Source organism: Zingiber officinale, unplaced genomic scaffold (genome assembly GCF_018446385.1).
Source record: "Zingiber officinale cultivar Zhangliang unplaced genomic scaffold, Zo_v1.1 ctg134, whole genome shotgun sequence".
NCBI lineage: Eukaryota > Viridiplantae > Streptophyta > Magnoliopsida > Zingiberales > Zingiberaceae > Zingiber > Zingiber officinale.
This window is the reverse complement of record NW_024589830.1, coordinates 504002-517687: the sequence shown is the minus strand read 5'-3', so window position 1 is coordinate 517687 and position 13686 is coordinate 504002. Positions and strand designations below refer to the sequence as shown.

General features: G+C 38.7%; 4 protein-coding genes across 6 annotated transcripts; 3 read left to right on the top strand and 1 right to left on the bottom strand.

Annotated features, from left to right (window-relative positions):
- Positions 1 to 84: 84 nt before the first annotated feature.
- On the top strand, positions 85 to 4494 carry LOC122036179 (glucose-induced degradation protein 4 homolog). Of its 2 annotated transcripts, XM_042595429.1 has the most exons (9): positions 85 to 237; positions 1591 to 1652; positions 1902 to 2045; positions 2211 to 2284; positions 2394 to 2448; positions 2518 to 2580; positions 2667 to 2794; positions 2893 to 4037; positions 4167 to 4494. In XM_042595429.1, exons 1-8 carry the CDS (start codon positions 195 to 197, stop codon positions 2969 to 2971), a joined length of 648 nt encoding a protein of 215 aa, XP_042451363.1. In that variant the 5' UTR covers positions 85 to 194; the 3' UTR covers positions 2972 to 4037; positions 4167 to 4494. The 2 variants fall into 2 exon arrangements, with proteins under 2 accessions (XP_042451363.1, XP_042451364.1); XM_042595430.1 differs by lacking the exon at positions 2667 to 2794.
- A 1722-nt stretch (positions 4495 to 6216) lies between these two features.
- LOC122036176 (uncharacterized protein C24B11.05-like) lies at positions 6217 to 8351 on the top strand. Of its 2 annotated transcripts, none has more exons than XM_042595424.1 (9): positions 6217 to 6369; positions 6738 to 6826; positions 6926 to 6991; positions 7063 to 7160; positions 7232 to 7269; positions 7367 to 7454; positions 7551 to 7823; positions 7911 to 7976; positions 8046 to 8351. In XM_042595424.1, the coding sequence occupies exons 2-9, from the start codon at positions 6769 to 6771 to the stop codon at positions 8199 to 8201; spliced, it is 843 nt and encodes a 280-aa protein (XP_042451358.1). In that variant the 5' UTR covers positions 6217 to 6369; positions 6738 to 6768; the 3' UTR covers positions 8202 to 8351. The 2 variants fall into 2 exon arrangements, with proteins under 2 accessions (XP_042451358.1, XP_042451360.1); XM_042595426.1 differs by having other exon boundaries at positions 7928 to 7976; positions 8046 to 8206.
- Positions 8352 to 8403: 52 nt separating this feature from the next.
- LOC122036175 (receptor-like cytoplasmic kinase 176) lies at positions 8404 to 10965 on the bottom strand. The gene is made up of 6 exons (XM_042595423.1): positions 10663 to 10965; positions 9991 to 10316; positions 9779 to 9914; positions 9545 to 9693; positions 9333 to 9456; positions 8404 to 9120 (listed from the first exon to the last, which is right to left on the bottom strand). Exons 1-6 carry the CDS (start codon positions 10724 to 10726, stop codon positions 8798 to 8800), a joined length of 1122 nt encoding a protein of 373 aa, XP_042451357.1. The 5' UTR covers positions 10727 to 10965; the 3' UTR covers positions 8404 to 8797.
- Positions 10966 to 11840: 875 nt separating this feature from the next.
- Positions 11841 to 13435, top strand: LOC122036221. The gene is made up of 2 exons (XM_042595488.1): positions 11841 to 11955; positions 12708 to 13435. The coding sequence occupies exons 1-2, from the start codon at positions 11841 to 11843 to the stop codon at positions 13433 to 13435; spliced, it is 843 nt and encodes a 280-aa protein (XP_042451422.1).
- The last annotated feature ends 251 nt before the right edge of the window (positions 13436 to 13686 follow it).

The following is a 13686-nucleotide window of genomic DNA, read 5'->3' as shown; positions in this document are numbered from 1 at the left end:
GAAGAAGGAGCCGTTATCAGAATCCTAATAATTTTAATCATTTTTGTTGACAGCTATGATATCAGGGCCGTATTGGGCTCGGGTCTGACATAATTCGGCCCATTTGGTGTAGCTCGGCTCATCCGCTCTTCCCAGCGAGTCAGTAGTCGACGTCCTCTGGATCTCCAGTTTGTGATCGCATTTGGTTGCGGAAGATGCCGGTTAGAGTGGAGAGCTCGACGCCTTCTCAAGATTTGGGTGAGGATTTCGATCTCGATTCTTTCTACTTAAAATGCTTCTGAAATAAGGCTTCCTAGGGTTTTTCTGCACAGTCACAGCTAGGTTTGGGCATGTTCGTGTGCTTTGTTAGATTAATTTCTTTTTCTTTCAGCGATCGGTTTTCCATTTGTGGAGAAGATTTGCTTTGTATTTTTTCCTTCGATTTAGGTTTCCGAAGTTCCGTTATCTATTAATCTTACAGATGAATGATGCGGGTTCAGGATTTTTTTTTAAAAAAAATTATTTTTGTGGTTAAAATAGTGTTTTCATCTTTGGGATTCATTCTCTTTCTACTTAGAGAGTTGGTATTTAGTTGGTCCGTTGGACACATCTGTGGGGAAGATAGTTGTATGCAATTTGAATGTTACTTTTGGTATTATTTGCTGCATTAGCAACTAATTTAGCTGCTGAACTTCTGCATGGGTCATCTGTAAAAGATTGGCACAATCTGAGCTCTAAGCCATGCCCATGGACAGTGTAAGCCTCGTCAATATAGGCTTAATTGGATTGGATAGGACCGGTGTAGTGCACAAAACTAATCATAAATTCATTTTAAGTCTACGCACTACTTAATCACAAACATTACTTGCCATCTCTACACCCAACTGCTCGTCGCAAGTACTGATCATAAATTATTTGACTGTACTTGAGCCTCATATGTCTCCTCTCTGATTTTCTTTTTAATGTATCTTCTGGTTCATTAGCTACTATGGTTTTTAGCGTGGAATAGTAACTTTTCTGAAAGTGGTGCATGATTAATCTCTTCTAATGATGAAAGTCTTGGTAGAAAGAACAGGTCTCTAGATTGAAAGATATAAGTCTATTTCATTGCTATAAGATAGTCTTAATTACAAATAATGCGATTACAAGTATGAATTGTATGACATAATGATTTCTATTTTTTTTGGATATCTTCCATTGATAAGAATGAGTTGGTTAGTTTCATGGTTAATAACTAAATACATATATGTTTTAATAACGACCATTGAATTGCCATAAGCATAAAGACTGTTTGAAGCTTTGTTTTTTTTTCCAACTTCACAATCTCAATTTTCTGGACATGAAAAACTTTTTCTTTCTTTGTTGTAAAAATGTCTTTGGTCTTTGGTTTTGCATGGCAATCATGCAGGTTTGCAGCTTAATTGATCCACTTCAGGTGACTGCTCATCTATGGCATGCACTTTGTAGTATCATTTTCTCTCATTCTGACTATTTGATGCTTGATATAGTTTTGTAACCTAGATGTTATTTAATACTTTCTGAGAATGTTTGTTCCCATAGCAGTCTTTAAAGTTCATCATCTATATTACTGAAGAATGAAAATAACTGCAGGACAAGATTCAAGTGCTGGACATCCTCCGCCTCCTTCTTGTAGTCTTCTGAGTGCTGGGAGGGTGAGTATTTAATATCTTTAAACCTTCTGATCTCCTTATGTTGCCTCATTAAACTGTTAGTATTTCTATTCTTGTGTACATTTCTGAAACAAAGGGCTTTTGTTAGGACTAACCATCTTGGTTTATTCAATAATTTTTGGCTTGTATGAATTGGAAGGTCCTTTGATATTCCCATATCAAACATACTTCTTCATTCATTCTTCTATCGCATGTCCTCATTTTATGTGATAGCTACCTTTCCTTTTTCAGGCTTTTTCTGGTACTCAAAATGTTTCAAGCTTGCAAAAAGATGAAGCATGGAAGGTTAATGTGAGAATCCAAGGAATTGACAATGATCATGGTTATTTATGTGGCACAATGGAAGCACTAAACGTCCCCTTAGCAGATACCCCTGTAAGATCTACCAACTTCATCCTTTCTGCATTAATATATTCAATTATAGTGCTTTTAACATTATATTTATCATCTCAAAAGCCATAGCAAGTAACCATTTTATCTGGGTTCTGCAGTCTTTGTCAATTAAATTCCTTTTTTTTTTTTCGGTTCCTTGGTTCTCAGGTAGTTACTTTCTGGGAGGGAGAACTTGTCGATGGAAGGAATTACACCTTTTTCACTGGAAAGTGGGAAGCAACGTATGGCTTTGCAGTTTTTATTACTTTCTATGCCTATTCTGCAAAGTGCAAAATGATGATAAGCTATTCTTGTTTTCCTTTAACATAGTTTCCTTCACTGTTTTGGCAGGCCAGAGGATGATATTAGACATTGGTTGAAATTTCAATCTTTTACTCCCCTATTGGTGAGTATCTATTGATAAAATCTGCATCTCTGTGACTCTTCTTTACTGAACCCTTATTTTCCTCCTCAGAGTCAGGTTGAGGCTGATGGAGGCAAAAATTTGGACCTGAGTAATTATCCATACATATTTATGGTAACTCAATAACCATCATAGCACAATTGTTGTAATCATATATGTTTTGTATGTAATATTTTGTGAATTATTTTTCCATCTTCCAGAGATGGAAAGAGCAGTACTTTGTAAATGTTGGAATAGACTGCGGCCTAACCATCGCCGGCTTCTACTATGTTTGCTTTTCGTGTAGTGACGGTTCTATTAATGGTTTCTATTATGACCCAAATAGCAGGTTGCTGGGATCTTCCATTTTTTTAATCCTGCATTTCTTTGATCATTCTTACAAATGCTTGATCAGGTTTTAATGATCTTTAGTTTGGTAAATTGCAGCCCTTATCAGAAGCTCGAGCTGAAATGCATCCCGGGAGGTACTGCAGGTTTTACCTTCTCTTCGTATCAATTGAGTTAGGTGCCATATTTTAGGAAATGTGCCAATGTAAGTGCTCTCATCTTGCAAAACTTCTTTGCGCAAGGTTTTCTTTACCTTGTGAAAGATGTAATAGGCCGTATTAATCTCTTAGAGTTTGCTTTTGAATAGAGAGATCTTTGTTCTTTTTTTTAAGAAAAAAGGTGTCCATTTGTGAATTAACAGTTGCTGATTGATGAACTCCACTGCTGAAGCTACAGTTAATTGTGTTTTTTCTTCATCAAATGTGTTACTCTTCCTTTGCATTTGACAACTTACTTTAACCTTTTGACAATATTATTTGTGCATAGTTGTTTCATTTCACCGTCATATTGTTCATGCAAGTAAATAAAATCTGTCCTCTCGAATGAGTCCAGTGATTAGCGCATGAAGTGTTGTCATTATGAGATCTGAGTTTTAAATCTCGGCAGAATTGAGATAAATGTCTCCTTTATGTGGTAGTCATTATTTCAAAGGTTGGTAGCTGTTCGTGATTTATCTCCTTCGTATTGGTCTAGATATCTTTTGTTGTTAAATTTAGAAAATGAAAGAATAATTAGAATAAATTAATCATTTAGAGTCGAAGAATGTTGGTACTTGAGAATTTAGGTGGCGTCTGAAATTCAGATCGTGACCGTCAATAGACAATCCAATGGCGGCTCTTCGCTTAGAATTAAAGATATCGTTGCTTCCTTGTCCAAGGGGATGAGCAGATGAAAGGATGGCAACCGTAGCAGTCGCATCTCCGTTCCAGCTCCACCTCGTCTCGCCTCCCAAATTCTTCTCCACCCACAATCTCTACCTCAATGGAAGGAGAAGCGCTCCACTCTCCTCTCCTCCTCTATCTCCGAGGAGGAGAAGACCTGGGGGCGGCGATTGGTTCCAAAGCTCTCGATTTGGGCGGATTGCAGCCGTCGCGGAAGAAGCTCCGCCGCCCGCTGCGGACGCAGCAATCGAGAAGGCTCAGCAGATGATCCCTGCCGCCGCCGCCGAGGACAGCGCTGCATCCGCCATCATCTCTATTCTCCTCTTCGTCGCCTTCGTCGTTCTCTCCGTTCTCACCATTGGGGTAAAAATCCAATCTCACCTTCTCTTCGAAAACGGTTCTTTTTTGCCGGTGTTCCTGTTGATTTCCACCGACTCCCTAAAGGAGGAATTTTGATTTCGCGGAGTGAGTGAGGAATTGATTGTGGAGCAGGTGATCTACCTGGCGGTGCAAGATTTCCTGCAGAAGAGAGAAAAGGACAAGTTTGAGAAGGAAGAGGAGGAGGAGAAGAAGAAGAAGGGAGGTAAGAAGGCAAAGGTGAAGGCAAGGTCAAGGTCTGGCCCAAGAGGCTTCGGCCAGAAGGTTGAAGAAGATGAATACTAGTGAGCGTTGAGATCATCCATCAATTGTGCCCATTGCATTTTGTCTAGTCTAGTGAGTGACCTTAAAGTTAAGTGGGTGTTTGTTCTTCAAGTTAAGTGTGATGGATTTTGAGACTGGGAATTTCCTCTTTTTTTAATGAAGTTCACTTTGATCTTGATTGACTGAGTCATTTTCATATATAGAAACCCAGAAAAAAAATTGCTCTCAGTCTAAAAGTTCACTTTGTGTGCTTAAGGATTAATTTCTTTATTTTCTGGAAACTAGTATTGTACATGCTAATGGATTAATGGTTCTGTTCTGCAACATTACTCTTCATTATTTGTGTCTGAACTCTGAAGGGGCAATCCTGTAATCAATATTTTTGCTCTTCTATACTTTTCCAATATTTTTGCAAGTTACATTTCATTTTTAAATTCAATACTTTTCAAATGCTGGACTCATTCAATTAATTGGCATGTTGGATTTGTCTTATTTATTTTTTTAATCAAACATAGAAATTTTCATTAAGCTAAATTTTGCTTTAATTTTTTGTCTTTGTTTTAAGTAGAAATTCTTTTTATCTTTTTCATTTCTACATTGATATCACATTAATGTTAATATCTAATATATCTTACGATTTTTGTTAAGAATATGACCGTTTACTAATTAATTTGGTGAAATTTAAAATTAAATTACTAAAAATAATTTTAAGATTTATTAATAATTTTCATAGATGCATTAATTAAAGATTTAAAGTTTAAAACTCAATTGGTATATTATTATTTTTTTATTAATCAATTAATGGTATAGAGTTTGAGAAAGGGTTTAGAGTTTGAGATTCAGTTGTGACGTATTATTAAGAATTTTTTTCATAAGTAATTTTCTCTTGTTATTTTATATAAAAAATATATATTGTCATTATTATTTTTAATCTTAGTGTTATTAACATGAAGTTTCTATAAATATTTTGAGTTCATTAGTAATTTTTTCTTATTGTTTTATATAAAAAAAATATATAGTGTCATTATGGTAGCTTCTATAAATATTTTGAGTTTATCAATAATTTTTTCTTATTGTTTTATATAAAAAATATATATATTGTCATTATTATTTTTAGTTTCACATTGTGTTATTAACCTTGCGAGCAAAAGTTTCTATAAATATTTTGAGTTGATGATGTTAGAAAAAAAATATTTTTTGAAATTTTTGACGAAGATCAAATATAATATTAAATTAATTTTTTATAAGAAAAAATCATTATAATAACTTATTACTAAGGCGACGTTTGGTTAAATAATGAGAATGATTATAGGTATGAGGTTGATAATAAGATGAATGAAAATAAAGTTCAATTATATGAATTTGGTTGATTTTTATAAATTTAGAAATCATTTCTAAATTATCATTCTCAAATCCACAATTTAAACATTATTTTTTAGTATGATTTCATTCTCTCATTCTTAAATCCATCAATCAAACATCCCCTACAATTCTCAGTATTATTACATATTAAAGATGAATGCTAATATTTTATACATAACATATAAAAATACCATAAATACACGCGATAATGTCCAATTTGTCAATATTTTAATGCTTGATTTTTTAATCGACGAGAGAATAGGACAACTAATTCGCAGAAAGCTTTTAATTTATATTATATATTACATACAAGAGTAGGATGTAATAATTTATATTTTATAGTGTATTTTAAGCTGACATATTTTATTATCATTTTTCACTAATTTCAATTTGAGATTTTTTTTTGGGGTAAGATGGTACGTTATTATTGAATCATAGAATTTTATATTATTTTTTGAAAAAATATAATAAAAAAATAATATTGCGTATTATGCGGGTTATACATTTATTCTTAGTATATTCCTAATGAAAAGGGTACTATTATTAATTCAAACGTAGGGTGTTGCTCGTTTGTTATTGGCGGTCGTGGGGGCGACCCGACGCCGTCGCCGATATAAACCGGTGCGCCTCCTACCTTTCTCCTTCCTTTTCGCCCTTCTTTGCCAATCGCGCTGCTCCGTGGAGGACCAAGGTACTGGCCTTCGCTTCCTATCTTATTTGCTAAGCTTCGATCGCTATAACTTTTCATTCCTCGTCCTTCGATTGAAACCTACAAGCCGGATCTTCTCTAAAACCTTGGAATGAATCCTGGAAACGAGATCTTCACGAGGCATTGGTAGTGCACGAAGTTAATGGTACAAGGAAATGAAATTTTGAAATGTTGTTTTGGGGAGTGATGATTGCTCAAAATAAAAAAATCGAGATTTTTTGCCATTTATTTTTGGGGTTTCTCACATTTGGTCTATGATTGGTAACAAAAAGATGAAAACTTGATCTTTTGGGAGAGAATGGTCCAAATCAAACTTTGTTTGTCATGCTTTGCTTTTTTCCTAACCTTAGGTTTATGATTCCGAAGCTGTGAGCTTTAGATATGGAATCAAAGGAGATGTGCACGAAAGCTAATATCGGATATGATTGCCTTTTGTTCGGTACGTTTTCCTTTTTGGCTATCTGGTGATAGGTTTGAAGTTATAGCATATGAATCCTTTCTTAATTCACTATTGCTTGCTTTGTTTTTTTTTTTCTAGATCTTGATGACACCCTCTATCCGTTGAGTTCCGGAATTGCCGCTGAGTGCCGCAAGAATATTTTAGGTATGGTCTCTATTTTGTCTCTATATCAATTTTTCCCTAAGAACTAAGACGTATATTTTATCATTTTTCAGAATATATGCTTGAAAAATTAGGGATTGAAGAAAGCAATTTACTAGAGTTGTGTACTGTTCTGTATAAGCACTATGGAACGACAATGGCTGGCTTAAAGGTAACTGTTATATTCATGTTCGATAAAGGTGTGTGATTGCAGTAATGAGAAGCTTACTATTTGTTTCTCAGGCCATTGGCTATAACTTCGATTATGATGATTTCCATAGGTTTGACTCTATCATTGGTTTTTTATCTTTGTTTCACATGTTTCATTCTATGATTTTAGTGAATCAAAGAGTTTACTGATTTCCCGTGGTTTAATAGCTTTGTTCATGGAAGATTACCATATGAAACATTAAAGCCGGATCCTGTTATAAATCAACTCTTGCTTAGCCTTCCAGTTCGAAAAGTTGTGAGTTTCTGGGGCATGGATGTTGAAACTCTTTGATTCAACTTTGTTTTTTTTTTCACTTCACTAACAAGCTCATGAATCGACCTGAATGAATAGATATTCACTAATAGTGATCAAGCTCATGCTGCTAAAGTGCTTAAGAAGCTGGATCTGGAAGATTGTTTTGATACTGTTATTTGCTTTGAGACACTAAACCCACCATCCTCTTCATCTAGAGAAGATAATTCAACCAACATCTTTGACATAATTAGCTACTTATCGAAACCTGATCCAAATGTTGATCTACCAAAGACACCAATATTGTGTAAACCATCCATTGAAGCCATGGAGCATGCTCTCAGGATTGCAAACATTGATCCCCAGAGAACTGTAAGTCGCATTTCCTATGTTATTTGCCGTCACCCTTTGCAGGATTCAGAATGCTAGTTGACGTTGTCAAATCTAACCGTGTTCTAGATTTTTTTCGACGATAGTATTCGGAACATTCAGTCGGGAAAAGAGATTGGATTGCATACTGTTTTGGTAAATCTCTTGGTGCCTAAAAAATCTTAGAAAGTTTCCATCATGTAAATTGCTTATTTGTGGATTCAGGTTGGTACTACTGAAAGAATCAACGGCGCAGACCATGCTTTGGAAAGCCTCCATGACATGAAGGAAGCATTGTCTGAGCTCTGGGAGGAAGCTGAGAAATCAGAGGATGATAAACCCTCGACCAAGATTCCAATTGAGACCACTGTTGTTGCTTAGTTGATTCTGCAAAAACTAAATCTTTTTTTTTTTTCAAAAACAAAAAAAAAGGGAGAAATGCTTGAGCGAAGGGCTTTTTATCTATGAGCCTTTGCTAGTTCATGTAATTTTTGATATGGATAAATGTAATTTTTGATATCAAAGTCTGATTTGATATGGATTTCATGATCTTGCAATACATAATCAGTCTCAAATAGAGGAGGAGAGTGTAACCCTTGAAAGGGTTGGTGATCATGATTTTGTTCTTACTTAAAAGATATGGTCTTCCTTAGAGCTCTTGTCAAGAAGCTCATTGACAGATATAAAAAGTATCAATGTGGAATTGAACTGCTGCTCAGGCTCAGTATACGTAAGGGTTAGGGATGAAACCATTCAGAACAACTAGATGAGCAGCACTCAATATAATTCACACTGATTACTAAATATAAGACAGTTGATCAGTTACCAGCAAGATCAAATGCTAAGGGCCCTGAACAATCAACCTTTTCTATTATCCTCTCTATTAGGTTTCAACTTCTTGTCACTTCCTGTGAAGCGGCATCGATGAATCGGTGCTTGCTCTCTGTCTGCTTCATTTAGGTTTGTTCTTAGAACTTCTACCCGTCTTTAGCATCTTGAAGCTGTTCTAAAGCAGTCACTACTTGATCCATGGTTGGCCTGTCCTTTGCTTCCATGGATAGACACTGTAGTGCAAGAGCAGCTGTCTTTTGGGCTCCAGTCGCCGGGTACTGCCCTTCCAATCTGGGATCCATGATGTTCGTAGTGCTTCGCTTGTTCTTGCTCGTGAGATAAGGCTTTGCCCACTCCACCAAATAGTGTTGTCCAAACGGTCGGTTCCTGTCAATGGCCTGTCGACCGGTCAACAATTCAAGAAGAACAACTCCAAAGCTATAAACATCGCTTCTGGATGTCAAATGACCTGTTAAAAGTTAAGCGAGTCAGCTATCCAGTTCATGTCTCAAGTTATAGTATCATGAAGAACACAATGAGGTCAGAATTTAACTGACACAAACATAACAACAAATGTGGATAGATTGAAGAATGTCTCTAGATGATAAGTAAAATTGTACTAGACCATGTCCAGAAACACTACCACACCTTGTAGAGAGATACAAAAGTGAAGCAAATTACCAGTTGAGAGATACTCCGGAGCAGCATATCCATATGTTCCCATGATCCTTGTAGAGACATGGCTTTTGTCCCCAATCGGGCCATCTTTCGCCAATCCAAAATCAGAAAGCTTCGCATTGTAGTTCTGCAAATTAAAGGAAGAACGATTAGTATCCAAATTGAGTGAATATATATACACATTGCATTGCGAGGACGAGAGATGAACCACATACTGAATCGAGGAGCACATTGGAGGTTTTGAAATCGCGGTAGATGACCTTGGCCTTGCCCTTGTCACTATGAAGAAAAGCAAGCCCTTTTGCAGCTCCAAGGGCGATCATCATGCGGATATTCCATGAAAGTGGCTGATAGTATGAACTCCCTGAACCGCAACATATTTCGCCGAGCATGAACAATAAGGCTAGAATTGCAATGGAGGTAGATGCCATCGATCACAAAGAACTTACTCCTGAACAGATGATTCTCCAAGCTGCCCCGAGGCATGAACTCATACGCAAGAAGCCTTTGTTCATCCTCCAGGCAGTATCCGAGGAGCTTTACGAGATTAGGGTGAGACAAATGGCCCAAGTAATTAACCTCCGCCTACAAGATTCAAGATCAATCTATACCGAAATTCGCCGAGATAAAAGAATTCAAGGCTGGAAGAATTGCTACTCACCAACCACTCCCTGTGGCCCTGAAACCCTTCCTGTTTGAGTTTCTTTACAGCAATGACTAGTCCAGTCCCGGGCTTGGCTGCTGCCAATGTGATTTCATCAATCCAACCCTTGAAGACCGAACCGAAACCTCCTTCTCCCAGCATGCTGTCCGGCCGGAAGTTCCTGGTAGCGGTTCTCAGGCCCTGGAAGGTGAAGCTCTTCAGGTTCGAAGATGACAAGATATCGTCCTCGCTCCGCGGAGTGGAAGGCAAAGATGAAGCAGACACCTTGCTGCTAGAAACGCTCGAGTCGTTTGCCTTAGTGCTGCTGTATTGAGATTCTCCACCTAAAATTGGGCATCGGATTGATCGAGTAACAACTCTTGTCAAAATCTTCATTTCAACTAAAAACTGACATCGATTGAATGATAAATCATTCAAAGCGGAGAAGCAAACAGATCGGGTAAGGGATTGGGAATACTATTGGCACTTCCCTAATCTACTCAAACTATCGTCGACAATCCCTAACCACTATATCCGAATATGACTCAGATCGTTTAAAAACATCAACTTTCGATTAAACAACTGAAAAAATCATGAAGAAAGTACCCAAAAGAATACATTGATTGAAACGGAGATCTCACCGAAGCTTTTTAAATAGCTCAAATCCGCAAAAAGGGTGAAACTTCGTACCCGAAGAGAAGGCGGCAGGGGAGGGGCTCTCCGCCTTGACCTTGGTGCCCAAGCAATTTCCCATCGACGAGCTTCACAAGAGCAGGAAGGAAGCACCTTCTCCCCCCAAATTTATACCCGGGTTTTGGCAAGGCGGAGACACGAATAATTAAAGCGAATCGAACGTCGTCTCCGGTCGAGCTCAGAAGCGATGCAGCTCCATGGAAGGAGATGTCGAGTTTCTGAACGGGGGCTTTGAGTTGACGGGCGAGAGGAGGAAGAAGAGAAAAGTGTGGCTCCTTTATCCGATCCGCCTTAATCGTTGGGTACTCGAGTCAAAATCAGTAGTAATAAATAACAGAGAACCAATCACACCACCAGAGTCGAGACTGTCGAGAATTAAACATCCAGATCCAGACATTATTAAACACTAAGTATCAGAATAATTAATTAAAACTTAACAAACATGGTAGCTGATACAAGGTTGTAATTATTGGACCAAGGGCATAACGTGGCCATTAAAGTCATGATGTAGTAGTCAAAATTAAAGATCACTTGGCTATTAAAGGTATTAGGTCTAGCCTGATCGAGTGATAAGCTGTGTGAGATAGTGACTAAATAAAAACTTAAGGGTTGTTCAAATAAAGGCTCTCAATATATGATCGGTCGGATAAAGGTCGGACGAGTATAAGATTCTTAGTGTACGTCCAGTCAGGAAATGGCAAAAGAGGTACATCACGGGTAAGTAAAAGATTCCTCGGAAAATTATGACACATGATATAGGCTGTACTTTTTCCATCACTTAATAAACTCTAACAATCCGGGGACCATCTCACGATCACGGAGATTATGTGAGATGGTATAAAAGTGGAGATCCTCTCCGTTGGCAAGGTACACAAACTCTGCATCTGAAACCCTAATTTCCACTACTGTTCTTCTTCTTCCTTTTCCCCGGAGCCGCATTAACTTGAGCGTCGGAGAGCCTTGCAAGGGATCCCCACCCCGGGTTTGGTTACTAACGCTTTGTCTAATCGTCTGATTGTACGCGGGATCGTTGGAAACCTCTCCTCGGCAATCAAAGATCTCGCTCCAATCCACAGCTAAATCACCGTCGTCATCAGCGCGTCATCTCGCTGCTTTCAGACAGGATCAAATTTGGCGTCGTCTGTGGGAATCTCTCATGAATCTGAAACTTCGAGATGGAAGAAGTTGGAAAACTCACCACCGTCACCTTGACTCCCAAGGATCTAGAGTTACTGGTTAATGCTCGAGTCCAACAGCGATTACTACTGCAACAACAAGCAAATGACGGTGGTACGTTGCCACCATCGAATACTGTGGCATCAACTACCGCACACAAGCAAGAGGAAGGTCCTACTCGTAGGGATGGCAATGGGTCGGGTTCGGGTCGGATTCTATATCCTCCGTACCCATACCCATCGGGTATAGGATATCCAATGGGTATACCCATACCCATTAAAGGACCGCATATATTTTATACGTATAATTTTTCTTCTTTCTATCGAGCTATTATCATTCAACAAAAACATATTAAAATTAACATCCTATTAAAAAATTTATATATAATTATAAAAACTAGATTAAACATCTATATAGGCCTACTAATATCAACAAAAAATAGTAAATTGATTTTAGAAAAAGAAAATTTTCTTTAATATATGTATATATATTATTTAATCGGGTATTCGGGTCCGGTATCGGGTATTGATAGTCCCTCCATACCCTCCTCCATTCGGGTCGGATGTCGGATCCTCCATCGGGTTCGGGTGAAATTGCCATCCCTGGCTACTCGTTTGGGTCCTGCACCCCTTTCTCTGATTCATCCTCGCGTTCTCTTTCGCACCCCCTCGAGCAAGAAGATCGGGAAAGATATCTCTAAGAGTCTTTAGGGGAAGTACCAATTCAAGATAAACGCAAGGGGAAGGCTCCCGTAAATGATAGCTCACCTGAGGCGCCTATCCGAAATAGACGCAACGGAAAAGCTCCGGTGAGCAATAGCTCTCCTGAGCGAATTGTCAATCAGTTTTCTTAAAGGGTACTTGAAGATCCTCTGCCAAAACGTTATCAGAACCTGAATATAGGAGAATATTCAGGAACAACGGATCCAGAGGACCATCTTCTCAAGTTTGAGAATGCTGCCCTGTTGCAACAATTCACAGATGGTGTGAAGTGTCGCATGTTTCTTACTACGTTTGGAGGCTCAACACAACGATGGTTTAAGCGCTTGCCGGAGAATTCTATTCGTCGCTTCAAGGATTTTCGCAAGGTCTTCCTCCATCACTTCTCTAGCAACCGACGTTACTACAAGACTCCCGGAAGTCTCTTTTCGCTCAAACAGGGGCTTAAGGAGACGCTCTGGACCTACATCAAAAGGTTCAATCAGGTGGCTATGGAGGTCGCTGTCACCGCCACGGAGATTTTGGTGAATGCCTTTTCTCAAGGACTCACCGATAATGATTTCTTTCGGGATCTTGCTAGAAGGCAGCCAGCAAACTTCGATTTTCTACTTGATCGAGCAAGTGAGTTTATCAATGTTGAAGAAGCACCGGCGGCTCGAAAGAAGGAGGCCACCGCACCTGCCCCTGCTCTTGCCGTTGAGAAACCGACACAAGCTGCTCCACCGCTCAGGGAAACTAAGGCGCATCCTCAATTTCGCCAGCAAGAACCACGACCTCAGGTCGTCCAGCATGTGGAGGTCCCTCAAGAAGCTCCTCTAAGGTGGTGTACATATCATCAGACATTCGTCCATAGCATCGAAAGCTGTTACACTTAAAGAAGTCAACAGAATAATGACTTTAGATATCGTCGACGATCGTAAGCTCTCAACTGCTGATCATATCAACCAAGAAATAGTCCGCTCAGAATTGAGTATCGGGAGGCAGAACAGCAGCAAAGAGCAATCCAGTCTCCGACCGAGCAAGTCCAAGCTCCCTCTCGGGTTTAACAAGAACAGCCCCCAACGCGACAGGAAGAGAATCGCCTCGATGCGGCTCCAGGCAACATTGGCATGATTGTCGGAGCACC